General features: G+C 42.2%; 1 protein-coding gene across 1 annotated transcript in view; it reads left to right on the top strand.

Annotated features, from left to right (window-relative positions):
• Positions 1–17,636, top strand: part of LOC138304104 (arf-GAP with SH3 domain, ANK repeat and PH domain-containing protein 1-like) — a 1,221,419-nt gene that overhangs the window by 297,007 nt on the left and 906,776 nt on the right. The window contains exon 3 of the mRNA XM_069243851.1: positions 7,064–7,209. Within this exon, the coding sequence (XP_069099952.1) occupies positions 7,064–7,209 (146 nt within the window). The remainder of the gene's footprint in view (positions 1–7,063; positions 7,210–17,636) is intronic.

The raw sequence follows: 17,636 nt of genomic DNA, 5'->3' as shown, positions 1-17,636 counted from the left end.
ATACTGTTTAACTTAATTGGTTTATACTGAAATTGTGTTGTATGGCTCTACCACATCCTATGCAGGGTCCAAAGATCTGTTGACCTTGTTGAGCATTGATTGCTGTGAAGGAGGAAAATGCTCCAACATACTTCTAAGTTTGTCCTAGTAGAGAAGAACTTTTAAATACATTTTTCCCTACTTCACATGCTACCTTTCCCATGAGATAACATTAGGTTACATTATTATATTTAATAAGTGATAACTTTCAATTGGGTGCAGTTTGACAGTGTAGGAGGCTGACCTGGTTTGTAGTGGGTACCCTAGGTACTTACACCTTATACCAGGTCCATTTATTCCTTATTAGTGGAATGTAGTCAGTGTTCTAGCAGCTCAGGCTGTTAGAGTTAGCTGTAGCAGAGCAGCTTAGGCTGAACTAGGAGACATGCAAAGCTCCTGCAATACTACTATAGTTACACAGTACGTATACACAATAAAAGACAATACTCCGTGTTACCAAAAGTAAAGGTACTTTTTTTTTGTGACACAAGGCCAAAAATATCTTAGAGCCAATACTCCTTCTGGAGGTAAGTATTATACACAATATATACACTAGAGATCAAAATTAGGTAAGTAAATAGTCACAGAATACAGTAGTGCAAACAGTAGAAGACACAATAGAATGCAATAGGCCTAGGGGCAACGCAAACCATATACTAAGAAAGTGGAATGCAAATCACAAATTACTCCCCAGCCAAGTGTAGTGTATAGATGGGTACTGGGAGTGTAAGAAAACCACAAAAGTGAGTGAAATACCCCACCCCAGAGCCCAGTAAAGTAGGAGTAAAGTACTGCAAGTTTCCTCAGGACACACTACAAGTTGTGATAAGAGTTATTGCAAGAACCAAACAAGACTGCAAGGAACAAATGGTGGATTCCTGGACCTGAAGACCTGTGAAGAGAGGAGACCAAGTCCAGAAGTCATAGAAGATTCCAGGAAGGACAGGAGCCCCTGCCAACCGAGAAGATGGTGCAAAAGAGGATTCTCCGGTTGGAAGAAGTCTGCAGAACAGCACCAGAGAAGATGGCTGTGGGTTCCTGCATGATGCAAAGGATGTCACATGTCGAGATGTTGGATGCAGGCAAGTTGCAGCGCTGGATTCGTCCAACAAGCCTTAGTTCAAGCAATGTCACTGTTTGCATCAAAATGGTGCTGCCTGGAGCCAGGAGGGACCTGGGGGCCTCAACTCGGACTGAGGAGGCAGGGGGGCTCCCAACACTGGAGAGAACCCACAGATGACCGGGCAGCACAGAAGCCTCAGGAGCTAGAGATGACGCAGTGGACTGGGTTACTGTTGCAAACCAGGAAGGCAAGCTCTTATCTCCGCCAAATTTTGACCTCTGGAGCTTAGGGCAGTCTGGGTTGAAGGTGTCCACCACCTGTGTTCCAGGGAGCATGCTCGTCATCGGGAGAGGAATCCCAGAGAACCGGTTGTCATCTTAGAAGGTGCCTGCTGGAGCAGGGAAGTGACTCCGTCTCTCCACAGGAGATTTCTTTGATCCTTCTGGTGCAGGATGAAGACAGGGAGTCCTCAGAGTTTGCACACCTTGGAAACTGTTGCAGTTGCTGGCTGGAGCTGAAGTTGCAGAGTCACAGTAGCCTTCTTGGATACTTTGTTGTAGTTACAGCGGTTCCAGGAGCAGTCTGCAGTTGATCCGACGGTGAGAGGATGAAGCAGGAGTTGCAGAGGATTCCTGGTGGAAACTTGCAAGCTGAATCTGAAGAGGAACCCACAGGAGAGACCCTAAATAGCCCTAAGAGGGAGGTTGGCTACCTAACCAGGTATGCACCTATCAGGAGGAGTCGCTGATGTCACCTGCAGGCACTGGTCACTCAGAGATCTCCAGTGTGTCCCCACACCTTGGAAAACAAGATGGCTAATGCCAAGGACACACTGGAGGAGCTCTGGGCATCCCTGGGGTGGTGATGGACAGGGGAGTGGTCACTCCCCTTTCCTTTGTCCAGTTTCACGCCAGAGCAGGGACTGGGGGTCCCTGAGCCAGTGTAGATTGGATTATGCAAGGAGGGCACCATCTGTGCCCTTCGAAGCATTTCCAGATGCTCTGGGAGGCTACCCCTTCCAAGCTTGTACCACCCTTTTCCAAAGGGAGAGGGTGTAACACCCTCCTCCCAAAGGAAATGCTTTGTTCTGCCTTCCTGGGACTGACCTGCTCAGACCCCAGGAGGGCAGAACCCTGTCTGTGAGGTGGCAGCAGCTGTAGCTGCATTGCAAGCCTCAGAGAGCTGGTTTGGGGTCCATGGTGGAGCCCCCAGGATACATGGGATTGGCCCTCCAATACCAGATTTGGAGTGGGAGGACAATTCCATGATCTTAGACACCGTACGTGGCCATATTTGGAGTTACCATTGTGAAGCTGCATATAGATATTGACCTACATGTAGTGCACATGTGTAATGGGATCCCTGCACTCACGAAGTCTGGGGAATTGGCCCTGGACAGAGTGGGGGCACCTTTGCTAGTGCAAAGGTGTGCTCACACTTAGTAACTTTGCAGCCAGCCTTCAGTAAATGAAGGTTAGACATATTGGTGACTTATAAGTTACTTAAGCGCAGTGAAAATGGCTGTGAAATAGTATGTGCGCTATTTTACGCAGGCTGCAGTGGCAGTCCTGTGAAAGGGTTTCTCTGAGCTCCTTATGGGTGACACAAGAAATGCTGCAGTCCATAAGGATCTCCTGGAACCCCAATGCCCTGGGTACCTAGGTACCCTATACTAGGGACTTATAACGGGGGGGTCCAGTTTGCCAATTGGAATTGGAATATGAAGTCACTAAACCATAGCGACTAATTTAAGAGCAGAGAGAGCATAAGCACTGAGGTTCTGGTTAGCAGAGCCTCAGTGACAGTCAAGCACTACTGACAACACACACATTAGGCCACAAACTTGGAGCACTGGGGTCCTGGCTAGCAGGATCCCAGTGAGACAGGCAAAACACACTGAAAATAGGGTTTTCACTATGAGCACTGGGGTCCTGGCTAGCAGGATCCCAGTGAGACAGTAAAAACACACTGATACACACTCACAAACAGGCCAAAAGTGGGGGTAACCATGCTAGAAAGAAGAGGCTACTTTCTCATAGACAGGTCGAGTTGGGAGTCTAATGAATTATAATTAAACACCCTCTTTAATGGTAAAGCCAGAATTTTAGTCACAATTCTGAAAATGCCACTTTTTGAAACTTGGTATTTTCTTGTCCCAACCATTTAATGTGTGCTGCGTGTATCATGGATTACATGACTAATTGTGGTGGCCAGTTGGTCTTTGTATATTGCTCCAAGACAGTGAGACAAAGAGAAGCTAGGTATTGGCGGGATGTGCCACTCTGAGTTAATGAGGGTGAGGAGGGACTGTCACCTTCCACATTTGCACATCGGAAAGGCCCTGCTTGAGCACTGCCACAAAGGGGTTTGACATTAGTTTATGGTGACTCCAAACAATCTGGTATCAGGGCAGGGAGGCAGGAAATTCCAAGCACCCTCGGGGTGGAATGCTCTAGAAGCTTCTGCTACTTCAAAGAGGCAGCAGGTATAAATACTGGACCTTAGACCACAGCTCTTCACTACCGATCTGGACCGGTGGAAGACTCAGAAAAAGATAGCTGCGCTGCTTAGCTGAAAGTAAGACTGCCGTCCTGCCTGCCCCAGAACCACCAGGGTCATTCCAAGGGCTAGTTAGCTAGCTTCCTGATTAGAAACCTCAGGAACAGAACAGGCTTTTCCACCAGATTGAAGTAAGCACCTAGACTCTGCCAACTGTGAGTCTGCACTCCTAAGTTCTGTCACCCCAGTCCTGGACCTTTGGAAGTGGACCTAAAGATGCTCTGTCAGGCCAGCTGTGGTCCCAGCAGGACCAACATATCGCAACGCGTTGCCTCCCAAACACTCTGCATCAGAGCTGGTGCACAATGCATCTTCGACTCAGGTCCTCACATCGCAAGCCCTTCATTGACTGCATCCTAAACGGCAACACAGGAGTCCACATCCCAAGTCCCACAGATCCTTCAGAACAAGCAGGTGCATGACGCATCCTTGGTGAAAGCCTCATCACAATCCCCTCGTCGACGAACTCCTCGATGCCGATGCGGGACCTGTCATTGCAGTCTTGTGGCTCCTAGGAATTGCCGCTGTGTGATGCATTCTCAACACAGGACTCCGCACCCAGGATTGAAGGTACTCTTGTTCAGTTGGCCTAACTAGGTCACTGTAGCCAGCCTGTGCTTGATCACTGTCAGCTTGAACTTGTGACTTAGTCCTGGTCCGGTGCACCTAGATAGCTACAGTTGGTGCTTTGTGATTTTTGGTGCTATTTGCACTTAAACTTTTCAAATTGCATACCTAAAGATCTAGGGCCAGATGTAGGAAGCATTTTGCATGGTGCAAACTGCGAAAATCGTAGTTTGTGCCATGCAAAATGCTCATCGCGATGCTCATTCACAATTTGCGAGCCGGTACCGACTCGCAAATTGTGAATGCGACTCGCAAATAGGAAGGGGTGTCCCCTTCCTATTTGCGACTCGCACCGCGATGCTAAATTGCTCTGTGACTGCGAATGCTGTCGCAAAGCAATTCGCAGTTACCACCAGTGTCACACTGGTGGTAACCCAGTCGCAAAAGGGAAGGGTTCCCCATGGGACCCCTTCCCCTTTATGAATGTTGCCAAAAAGTTTTTTTCAGAGCAGGCAGTGGTCCAATGGACCACTGCCTACTCTAAAAAAACGAAACCAAATGGTTTCGTTATTTTTTTTTATTTTGCAACTCCTTTTCCTTTAAGGAAAACGGGCTGCAAAATAAAAAGTAAAAAAACTGCTTTATTTAAAAAGCAGTCACAGACATGGAGGTCTGCTGTCTTCAGCAGGCCACCATCCCTGTGAGTGCAGGGACTCGCTAGGGGGTCGCTAAATGCGACCCACCTCATTAATATTAATGAGGTAGGTCTTTGCAACCCCATAGCGAATCGCAGACAGTGTCTGAGACACCGTTCTGCCTCCGATTTTGCGAATCAGAAATTGCGAGTCGCACCGACTCGCAATTTCCGATTCGCAAAATCAGAACTTGCTACATCTGGCCCCTACTGATTTGATTCTTGTTCCTTTCGTCTTAAATTATTGATTACGTTTTACTCTATTCTTTCTAAATTGGTGTGGGAGTTTTCTTGTGTTGTGGTTCACTTTATTTCTGGTTGAAATGCAGCATAAATACTTTACACATTGGCTCTAAGTTAAATCAGACTGCTATCTTCCAAGCTACCAGAGTGTTAAGCACAGATTAATTTGTGGTCTGCTTTTACCTTCATCCTGACAAGGATTGTGGTGCCTGCTTGAGTAGGGTTTCACTCCCCCCATCAACTAGTAACCCAATTTCTTACAAGTGGGTGGTAGGGGCAGTGCAGGGTGAACATTTTTACAGCCATGCCTGGCTTCGCAACACCAATCATTGTTTTCTGAAGATATTTTGATGTAATCTTTTTACCATAAAGTTTACTTCTAAAAGTTGGGAGCACAGCCAAAATTTGTAGCAGGGCTAGACTGGCCATTCTGCCAATTTGACAATTCAGCGATTAAGCTGCAGGCTTAGGGACTACTTTCAGGACTGGATGGTTTGCTATGACACAAACGAAGTCCTATTCTGACCCTGGACTTTATGGTGTAGGGGTTGGTTGAACATTTTTGCTGGGCCTTGATTTTAGTTTCCAGTCAGGCCCTGGTCTGTAGTCACAGCAGCTGAAAGTGGGGTATGCTAAAGAAATGATTGACAAGAACATCTTCTAAATCAGTGGTTATTATCATGTGATCTGGGAACCCCTTGGGGTTCCACATTAACTATTGAGGGTGTCAACAAATGTTAAAAAAATTAAACATTGATTAATAAAGTATGCATAACTAAAGAAAAACAATTGAACATTTTAAAACGTTTTGTAAATGTAAAAGAATTTCAATTTGGAGGCTAAAATTTAATTTAGTATCCCAAGTTTGATTTGTTGTAGCAGCACAAATAGAACAACAAGAATATAGTGTAAATGATGGGTGGCATCAATTGAAGTACAAATAAAGTGAGAACATGCATTCGGAATAAAAACAGATAGTCATATGGAAAGGTTTCACATATCTCTTGGTCTTTAAGCACTAAAAAAACAAATTTAGAAAAGCTGCACTCTTCGAATTAAAATTGAGATGGATTTTGTATATTACTGTGAATTAAATAAAATACTTAAATATTTGTTTATTTGAATGATGTATACTTGTTTCTGTATTTGTGTGTATTTTCTTTTCAAATTCTAATCATAAAAATTGCTTAGGGCAGGGTTTGGCGACTTCCAAAATGACTCAGTTGACCCACAGATGTTAAAAGGTTAAGAACCATTGCTGCTCTAGATGAGCTGAGTTATTTCCCGTAGTGTTTTGATTTGGATGCTTCAACAGTATATACTCTTGGGTTGCTATGTGTTAGCAAGTATGGTACATAAGGTACCCACTCTTTAAGGTAATGGTTCAAGGGAAGTGAAGATTGGGTTGAACTCTGCCTCTACAAATGAGGGATGCTGTGTATTCTTAAAATTTGTTGTTTTACCAATGTGTGTTCTAATCAAGCAGGATGGATGGGTGCTTGGTTGTCAGGAATGCATACCCAGGCCAGTGTATGCACGTGTGTGGACTTCATCTGTATGCACAGATTACGATGATGTATCATTTTTGAAGTTCTGGGGTACAGTAGGGTGCTGAGGGCTACTCCATTACGGAAGAGTTTAATGTGTTGGTGGGTGGTCCTTGGGGTTTGATTTAAGTGCAGAGGGAATATGTAGCCAACAGGACCTCAAACTGACCTTTATTCAGTTAAGGTGCCAGACCAAACAGCGCAGTTCATACCTTGTTCACCAGGTCCTCAACTCTGAATGTTTTGCAACAAACCAACAATGTGTGACACTAAGTAGTGACTGTGTTTTGCTAACCATTACATTTGATGGATAATGACTTCACTCATACTTCTTCAAACATATATTTTCAGATCACATTATCCACTTGGAAGCGTATATTGCAGCATTGGAAAAGTTTTCAACAAACTGTATAAACAACGGAGAAGAGGAGTTGGCAACTGCCTTTAAGACGTTTGCTGACTTGTCCAAAGAATTGCTCACCCCCATGAAGAATGTGGTATGGCTGCTTGTTCCTGTTCCTTATGAGTTTTGCAAAAACTTTTGATTAATAACCCTTAGACCATTAGGCTTGGGAGAAATGAATTCACCGGTAGGGGTATCATTGTACAGGTCATTGGTGGGGGTCCATCAGTGATACATTGGAAAAACTGTTGCGATTGATATCCCATCAATAAAAGCTGGGGCGAGTTTGCATTGCCTTGCAAGACAATTTCCTGAGTTTACTAGGCAAAAAGACAATAGTGGCAGTCCTGAAGGAGGTACAGGGACATGGCTGGTACTCTTTGGTGTTTCTGGTGAAGAAGTCATCAGAGGAATGCCAGCTGATAATGGCTATAAAGGATTTGAACCTCTACCTTAGTACAATACACTTGAAGAAGAATACTCTGCAACAAGTGATTTCTTTGATCACAGAGGGGAGTTATCTTGCATGAATGGACATGTCAGGGTGCCTGTTTATATGTGCCGATATGGAAAAAACTTAAGAAATACCTGAGGTTTGTAGTGGAGGATGTTTATTGGCAATTTAAAGTTTTACCTTTCGATCTTAAAGCTTCACCCAGATTCTTTTCCAAAATATTGTCTGTAGTAATATGAGTTCTACTTGAGAAATCTGGAGAGGGGTGTTTACCTGAGCCCCTAAAGCCTAGAAGTACTCACTACAGATGCCACCAAAAAAGGTTGGGGGCAGTTCTAGGAACACATATGGCTCAAGGATACTGGACAAGGCAGGGGGATGTCACATTCCTCTACTTTAAGACAACTAATGGCTGTTTGGAGGGCTCTTAAGGCTTTTGAGACATATGTTTCAGTGAAGGTAGGTGGTGATAAGAACAGGCAAATCAGTGACAGCATCCCATCTAAACAGATAATTTGGGACAGGGTCAAGGTCTTCAAACCTACTGATGCAAATGATTTTGGGTTGGGCAGAATAGAAGCTGTTGTCTCCCAGGCAGATTCATATTCAAAGGAAGTGCAATTTGCTGACAGACTCTCTGAGCATAATGTTTCCTCCTTCAGAGAATCTCAGAATAACAGAACATTTTTCAGGATACGTTCAGGAAGTTCAGGAATCTGACAGTTGATCTAATTGCAGACCATCAAAGCTATACTTTCTTTGTGTTTTTTTAAGTTTTCAGTCCCTCAGCCATGGGGGTGGATGTGTTGACATAAGTGGTTTAGGACTTTATCATACTCTTTATCGCCCATATCCCACAAGTACTAATCAAAATTCAGAGAGAGGGTAGATGTGATATTAGATTGTCCTAAGTGGCCAATAAGGCATAGGACATACCATCTAGTTGCTTCACTACTGCTGCCTCTAACATCTCTGCAGCAGCTGTGACTGATGGTATGGAGGTTCAAAGTTAAGAGGTTCGGAGTTTAGGACTTTCTCATTCAGTGTCTAAGTATATTCCGGCTGCAAGGAGAGAATATGCTTGAAAGGCATATCATAATGTTTGAACCTCTTTTTATCAAATTTGTCTGTGAATAAGAACTTGTCTCCTGACTTGTATCATCCAGAGGACATTGAGGAATTTTTGCTTGGTGGTTTCGATAGAGGTTGATCAGTTGCCACCTAAAGATTAAGTGGGCTGCTTTAAAGGCATTTCATTCTCCTTAGGGCTATCTTTCTGAGAATTGGGTTTTGAATCTTGTAAAAGTCCAACAAAGATGCCACTTGATTGTAAGTGCGGGTCTCATCTTCTTTTATGGGGTTGTAATGGAAGAGACCCCATCAACTTCAAGATCCAACAGCAACTGCCAGGAATGCCTTTTCTTAACAATCTCTATTAGCATCCTTCCACAACTCTAGATCTCTATGCTTAGTTACAGAACCTTAATTACAGAACACCACATCACCACCCTCATCCAATATTGTATATATACAAAAAATGACCCGATACACTATATAAATGATATTCAAAATAACTAAAAAGAAATCAAATGGCAACACAAAGTTAAATGAATACCATAAGCAATCATTTATAAGGTTAGGTAATATTTCAATCTCATGCATTACCTATGAAACACATCTTACATAATCCTGTAAATGAGGACAAACTGAGGTCAACCAATACCCTCACCATACACATCTAATGCATCATTCGCCTCCCCAAAGATTGCTGATCTATCTTGATTTATGGGATAGTACTTTGCCACCCTGTTCAAGTTCCGCATTCTGTGATCACTGGCTTTTATTGCATTAGTAAAGAATTTGTTTAACTTCAAAGGATGACTACACTTAGATATCTTCTTATCTTTTTTGGGAGATTTTATTTTCACCCAGTCACCAACATGCACTATCATACTTTTTACAACCTTTCTCCTATCATACCACCTCTTGCTCATCTCCATTTTTATTTTTTTCTTCTCTTTCTATCCATCGGTATTCCCCACATGATCATCCACCATCATTTTTTTCTCAGAAACCCACATCTGAACAACTTGTATAATCGCAAGTCTCCCTTTTTAATTATTGGAAAGGAGCCACACCTATTTTAGAATGCGGGTGAAGTGATATTCACATACTTTTCTGCTCATCGCTGCTTCCCAGTTCTCTCCACACACTGTTTGCTGCAATCAGTGTATCCTTCAGCACCTTTATAAATCTTTCTACTACTCCAGCACTCTCTGGATGATATAAAGTTGCCCTCCTATGCTTTTTCTCTCTCACTCTCGGCACCGCCTCCACCAAACTAGAAGTGAGATGCACACCATTATCAGAGAGAGATGTCAAAGGGAACCCCTCTCTTTCGAACAATTCTCCCAAGAATTCTATAATCACTTCAGACTCCACCGAACTCACTGTCTTAATTTTGGGCCATCTTCAATACATGTCTACACAGAGAATAACATACCTATCATAGGATTTCATTCTCACTGAACCTAGAATACCCAGGGCAATGTCAGCCCAAGGACCACTATCTTGCTTCCTCAACACCATAGGTTGTGTCCTACACTTCAATACCTTGTCACTTTTTGAACACACACGTTCTTACCTCTCTCTCCATAAATAAATCCACAGCAGGCCACCAACAGTTTTCCCTGATCCTTTCTTTAGATTTTGCAATCCCCATGTGGCTAGCATAGCATTCTCCACCAATTTCTTCTTTAGGTTTCCTGGAGGAACCAATTTACTGCCTCTCATAAGCAATCTGACTATTAATTCATCCCTGACCTGCCAATACCCTTTCACTTTCTCACCATGATGATTTTTCTCACCCCAGCCAATAGAATCATTCTCAAAACCTTCTGCAACCCTGCATCCCTTTACAAACATTCCCTCTATATATCTTCAGAAATAATTCCACCTGTAATCCAACAAACATTGACTTCCTCTTCATGATGCTCTCCACCAAACCAATCCTCTTTGTCCAGTCTGTCAAAGCATTGTTGACCCCAGGCACATAAACTACAAACTGAAATGTTTATAGGGCAACCACCCTCATGTGAAGCTTATGTGAAACCATACCGATACCTTTCTTTGAAATTACTTCCCTAAGAGGCTTGTGATTTGTATGGATTTCGAACTTTTGCCCCCAAAGAAATTTCTTCAATTTCCACACTGCCCAGATCACTCCCAGTGCCTCCTTTTCCACAACTGAATAATTCACTTCTGCACCTCTCAAGCTCCTATATTTAAACAAAATGGTCCTCTTTTTCCCATTCCCTTTTTGCATCAGGACAGCCCCTAAACACATTGAGATGGCATCTGTCATAATATATGACTCATAGTTGGGAGCAAAGTTTCCCAAGATGGGAGCTTCATTCAGGCACCGCTTCACACATTCAAATTCTTTACTGCATTCTGTCGGATAGGTTCCCATTATCCTATTGAGATTACTGGATTTGAGCAGCAGAATCACCTGAATTGTGGGGTACTGAGTACAATCCGAGACCATGTGACACCTGTTGGCCTAATCTGGGTTTTCCAGCCAACTAGCAGTGCCTCATCTCCACCCAAGAGCGGGGATGATTGTGGCAGCTGGGCACATGACAGAGAGGACTCCTCAGGAGAATCGTGGTTGATCAGATCTTATTCCTTTCTCACAGTTACATTAGTCTCACACAGGCAAGGAGCAGAAAATAGTTCAATAAGGTTTATTGAAGTAACTGCATCTTAGATGAAAGGGCATGTATGGCAATAACTAGGATGATAAAACATGCTAGAAGTAAAATTGTGACAAAAAGAGTGAAACACAAAAATAGTCCCACCATATCGTAACTAAGAATAATACGTATGTAGGTTTCCTACCTAAACTATGTTAGAACACAGTGTGATAAGCCCTAAACCTCCTTTCAGGTTTCCCCCATACTTGAGCAAGGGAGCCTGTTGTCTAAAAAGACACTGTCACCATATAGGCCAGGGATTCAGCAGTCTAAGCAAGCAGCTTTAGAAAAGACATTTAGCAATCAGCCTGTAGTCGTGGTAATCTGGCTGGAATCTCCCTCTAACGTGTATGGGACAGAGAAGTGACTTTATAATAAAACAACTGATATCCTAAGAAAAGGTCCCCACGTAAGGATATGTATGTTTCTGTGAATGTCAGAGACACAGCATACCACTTTTGCCGGCAACCCTATTTGACTGCAGCCTTGAGGAAAGTACAAAGTGAAATGAATGCCATGCTAAGAATGCAATGCTTTACTAAGTAAAAGAACAACCAGATAGAGAAAATAAAGCAATACCACAAATGCAGCTAATGCTAGAAAAATAAAGCAATGCTGAATAAAATGTAACTGCCCTAAAGTGCACAATGGCAGGCATAGTTTGCTAAAATAACATCTCTGAAACATGGCTAAAACAGCTATACTATAATTCTTGACACCAACTGAATTCTTTACTTTTTTTAGCAACTCTCTCATGCAGCATGTCTGCTCTGCAAATTTTGGCACAAATGTATAATTCAATTCAGCCATTCCAAGGGACTTCACCAGTTCATACTTATTTTGGGGTATTTAAAGATTAATAATGGTATTTATCAGAGTAGGTTTAGGTTTGATTCCAGCCTCTGACACCAAATGTCCTAAATATTTAATGTCTTGGATATCAAATTTGTATTTATCAGCTCTGTGTTAAACCAACATCTCGCAGTTTCAACATAACACCTCTCAATCTGTTATCATGCTTGCACAACTTTCCCATAAATCAAAACTTCATCCTGGTACACCGTGACGCCCTTGATTCAACACAGAAGCCTCTCCATCACTCCCTGAAATACAGAGGCTGCTGCTATCAGTCCAGAGGGCATTCTCATAAGTATGAAAGTGCCAAAGGGCGTCACAAACAAAGTTAATTTTTGGAATAATGGATGTAATTTTATTTGATGATAAACCAATGTTAATTTTAGGGAGGAAAAATGTTTAGTCCTATCAAGAGGACTCAACATTTCACTTATATTGGGAAGTGGATAGTAGTCTACCACAACAGTTTTGTAAGCTTCTTCAAATCTATGCAAAATCTGGCTTCCCCACTGGCCTTCTGAGCCATCACCACAGGGGATAACCAATCCACTCCCTCCACTTTTTGTATAATACCGTGACTAATAAGTTTGTCCAACTCAGCTTTCATACTTTCCTTTACTAGCAATGGAGTGCCCCTAACCTTAGCCACCTTAAGCGGAACACAGGATTTGAGTTTTATTAGGTGAAAATAATTTTTGAAACATCCTAATTTGTTGGTAAAGACCTCTGGAAACGCTCTCATCCAACTATCCTTCCCACCCAAAATAAACCTGATGGGTAGAATTTCTTTAATACGCACCAATTAATTTTCGTTGGGATCCAAATAAACAGATATATCCCTTTGGTGGAACCAACTAATCAGCGACTCTCCTTTCAAAGAAATGTTAATTTTTCCTAGAATAATTTTACCTTTCAATTCAATCGTATCCCTAAAATATCTTTGTAAATCTGTGGGTTCTCCTCCATAGCCTTTTGTCGTCATGTGAGGTTTCAGGAGTTTCACCTTGACAACGAAATCTTGCTTATAAAAAATATTTGGAAAAGAGTTATCTTTGCACCTGCATCAAAAAGCATTTTTACTGGCTCATTATTGACCTTAACCATTTCCAAGGGACCCTCTCCTAAAGACCCCTCTCCTGAAAAATATTAATCTCTTCAACATTTTCTTCACAAAATTCAATTTCCCTGACTTTCTTTGACTCTTTCGCTGACCTACAATACTTGGTAACATGTCCCTTGTGTCCACAATTCTTGCATGTGTATTGTCCAACTTGGACAATCCTTGAAATTTGCAACATACCCAGAATTTCCACATCGAAAGCACTTGCCCTGAAATTATGTAGAAGAGGCTTCCACACTAGTAAAAACTTATCTTTTACCTTTTTCTCCTGAACTAATTTCATGTTGACATTGTCATTCTTATCTGCAACAACATCTTTCCATATAATATCAAAGCAGGCTTTCGACTGCTCATGTGCCTTAGCAATTGTAAGCATCTCTTATAAAGATGGGTTGTCCTTTTGCCACAACCTTTCACTAGCTTTATCCAGTGCACACTCCAACATCAACTGATCCCTCAAACAGTCTTCCAGAGATGCCCCAAAATTACAAGTAGCTGCTAGTTTACCTAATTCTTTGATATACTTTCCTTGTCTTTGCATTTTCTTCCCAATGTGATACCATTCAAGAATAGTACTAACTTTGGGTAGATACTGCAAATCCAGTTTTTTTTAATGAATATCTCATATTCATTAAACTTGCAGCATCATTGTTTGAGAGATCAAGAAGATGTTTGAAAACCTCCTGTCTTTCCGACCCCAAACAATGCATTAGAGATGTCTTTCTCTCTGCGTTGAGAGAAGTGTCATAAATATGTGCATAGTGTTTGAATACCTTCTTCCACTTTCGGCACAATATAGTGTGTTCACCTGAAGAAGAGAGAAAAACTGGAGATACAGTAACATTCTGCATGTTGTACCCACTTCGTTAACAATATACTATACAATGAATGAACAAATAATCCACAATTCACCAGTTATTTCTACATATTAGAACAAAATATGTCACAGGCAGTAAAGGGATAGACATACTAAGAAAAATATGTGTTGCAGGTTAAAGTAGTGTGTGTGTTGTGCACATCACCATATGACACACAAAGGAGCAACACATTTTATCCAAAGATGGTATGCACAGTGAAAACGATGGTGTACGCTTCAAGACAAAATGATAGTATGTGCAATACCGCTTGACACACTGTGTACCAAGCGGTATACACAGTTTAAAAATTCTGGTGTACGATTTGATAATGGTGTGGATATCACCATTTGACAAGTTGTACTCAAAGTAGTATTCCCAGTTAAAGTTATGGTGTGGACATCACTGCTTGACACGCTGTACACAAAGTGGTATGCACAATCCAAATTATGTTATGCACAACCCCGCTTGACACCCCGCACACAGAAAAAGTGGGTGTGTCAGTATATGCTCTTTCAATTAAATGGTGTGCGGATCACCAATGATGTGCACAGTTAAAACAATGGAGTATGCACACACTGTGTAATGTAGGAATGGGCTTGTCAAAATAACAGTGTTTGTGCTGTTAACTAAATGGTGTGCACGATCAAAACAATGGTGTGCGCATCACCACTTGACGTGCTCTATCACCATTTGCTTTAAACAATGCCCTCCTCTCCTTACTGTCATCTCAAGGCTCCAAGGGTTGCAAGGGATTCAATTCTTCAGTCTCTGCTGGCACATATCAAACTTTTCTGCTGGAACAGGAAGACCTCAGCAATCCATCATAAACATGCGACATACGTTGCATAAAAGGCAACAGTTTCTAGGCAATTGCAGCATGTAGGTCTCTACACTTTGGTTGCTTAGAACGCCGTTGCAACTTGGTGTGACGCTGCTGAGAGATGAGATGTCTTGCATGCCTGCTGCCTCTAGCTGTGTAAGAAGACTCGAGAAGTGTGCATGAGCCGTGTTTAGCCATTTATGAGTCCCTAAACTTTGAAGCTTCACACCCTGCTTGAAGCTCCAAATCCACACAGATACGATACTGCTCCACTGCTTAGCTCACGCAGGTCCCCAAATTCACAGCAATGTTTGTCAAAAACAAAATAATAGTATTGGCGTCTCCATTGCCCTCTGCTCTTCCAGCTGCTCCATAGCAATAAATGAAAATGTATTCAAGCAGGTGGCTAAGTGAAGCATGTCTCTTGTTGCCAAATGTAAAAGTACAATAAAGATGCCACTGGATGGTACATGCAGGTCTTATCTTCTTTAATAGGTTTGTGGCAACAGAGACCCCTTACACTTCAAAATCCAACAGTAACTGCCAGGAATGCCTTTTCTTAACATTCTCTATTAACACCCTTCCACATTCAGGACCCCCATAGTTACAGAACACCACAAATCTCTTTAAGGCTTTTGAAATTTTAAGAGCCAGAGTGAGCAATAGGTTTTCAGTTCAAGATTTATTTTTGGTTTTTGGAAGCCTTACAGAAGCCTCCTTTGAACCATTATAGGAAGTATCTTTTAGTTGTTTTGTTTCTGACAGTGAAAGTAGTTTTTCTTGTAGGCATTGTCACTGCCACAGGAGGGAAGTGCTTAAAGTACCCCCCCTATATTTGAGAATTTTTGATGATCGGATTGTAATTGGAAATAATTCTACTTCAACAGAGCAGGGCCATTTGTTATGTTTGTTGGATATGGTACCGCAGTAAAGATTTAACTTGAATGATATGCTGAATGGAAGATGAATGGAATGAGGAGGTGATTCCTTGATTAATTACAAGCAATCGGCATTACTTTAGCTCCTCATATCTCATCCCAGTACTTACACTCCCACCCTCATTTGGAGGGAGGTCTTGTGGGGAGTTTAATAGAAACAGTAGCTGGCAAAGGCCTCACCACTTTTACTTAAACTTGCGGTGTTTGTTGTTCAAAAGTAAGAAGCTGTGAGGATGCGCCCATAGTGAGGCAGTGTCTCACTATTGCGTGAGTAAGTACTGGGACACGGAAATTGAATCATCTAGATCACTTCACTGGTAAGTAATCAAGACATTCAACAGCATTGTCAGATGGGTGCATGGTTTTTAGATGATGTTTGTAAGCTAACAAAGGAGAGGTAAAGTGGTAAAGGTGAACTCTTTCTGGTGGAGCCGAGGGCAAAGTATTACAATTTCCTGAAGTGATAAGTCATGGAATTCTGAATGACAATCATATTCAACGCACCAACTTACCCTGTATTCGAAAAATGGGGCTGCCTCTCAAACAGATTGTGCTTACTGTAATGTAAAATGAGTGTTCATGCTTGAAAGCTGATGTATATTTTATCAGTATAATAGCACTGCTATTATTTTGATAGGTGTTCCACGAGAATCTTGCCAGTTTCCTCGATCCTGTAACCTGCCCCATATAAAGTTACATACACAGTTTTGCTGCATTGTACTGTCTGGCTCTGAGTCTCCAAAAATGCAGAAAAGTCAGGTTGTTGACTTCAACATACTTTTTTCACATTCAAAAACATTCCCAGACATACATCTACAAAGCTAGGCCAGTCACAGGTTTCGAGGAGTGCTACACAGAAAGTGAAATGATTTGTTTATTTTTTTGTTTCTCAATTTTTATTGAGAATTATAAACAAGAAAACATACTTATGCATGACGCTTGACACTGTACAAGTACGTAATAAAGGAGCAGAACCATTGAGCAGAACATTAATAATAATAATAATAAGAAGAAGAAGAAGAAGAATAATCCTTCCCCTAAAGCAATATGCCCAGACCGTAATCAGAGCAAATCAGAGCCTCAGCAAAATTCTGCAGTGTCAGAATGTCGGAGGATCTGAGTGATATGAGCGGGCATTAGTAGTATCATGTGTAGGGTCTCCAGCTTTTGCCAACTGCAAGGAGCACCAGGTAGTAGTAGGTGGCAAGGTTGACCATAATCAGTGGCATAAGGCTGGGCCCAGTACTAATACCATTGATGACAATATACCCAAGGGATCATGTGCTTGCTCGCCTGGTGGGAAAGATGGCAGGTACCCATAACAGTCCCAGGGCTCCGTGCACATAGATAATGCAGCTAGGTGCAACAGTACAACAAAGAGAGGGAGGAGGTGTCAGAGAAGAAATATTAAGTCTCAGACATTGGGGGCTGACATCCTATTGTAGCAACCGAGGGGGTAGTCGTGCATGCAAGAGGGAAGGAAAGAGATAGAAAAGGGGAGGGGACATAAGTAGGGAAGGCAAGCAGCGTTTTTGTTTAGAAAAGGGGTGGGGGAGAGAGGGGAAGGAGAAGAAGAGGGAGGGAAGTTGGAAGGAAGATCCAGAGAGGAGAAATAGAGAGAAATAGTATGTGGATGAGGAGGTGAAAGAGAGAGAAAGGAGGAGAGAGGGAAAGAAAGGGGGAGCAAGTGAGTATAACCAGCAGAAAGGGGTGGGAAGGGAG

Source organism: Pleurodeles waltl, chromosome 7, assembly GCF_031143425.1.
Source record: "Pleurodeles waltl isolate 20211129_DDA chromosome 7, aPleWal1.hap1.20221129, whole genome shotgun sequence".
Classification (NCBI taxonomy): Eukaryota; Metazoa; Chordata; class Amphibia; order Caudata; family Salamandridae; genus Pleurodeles; species Pleurodeles waltl.
This window is presented reverse-complemented; position numbering and strand designations above follow the sequence as displayed.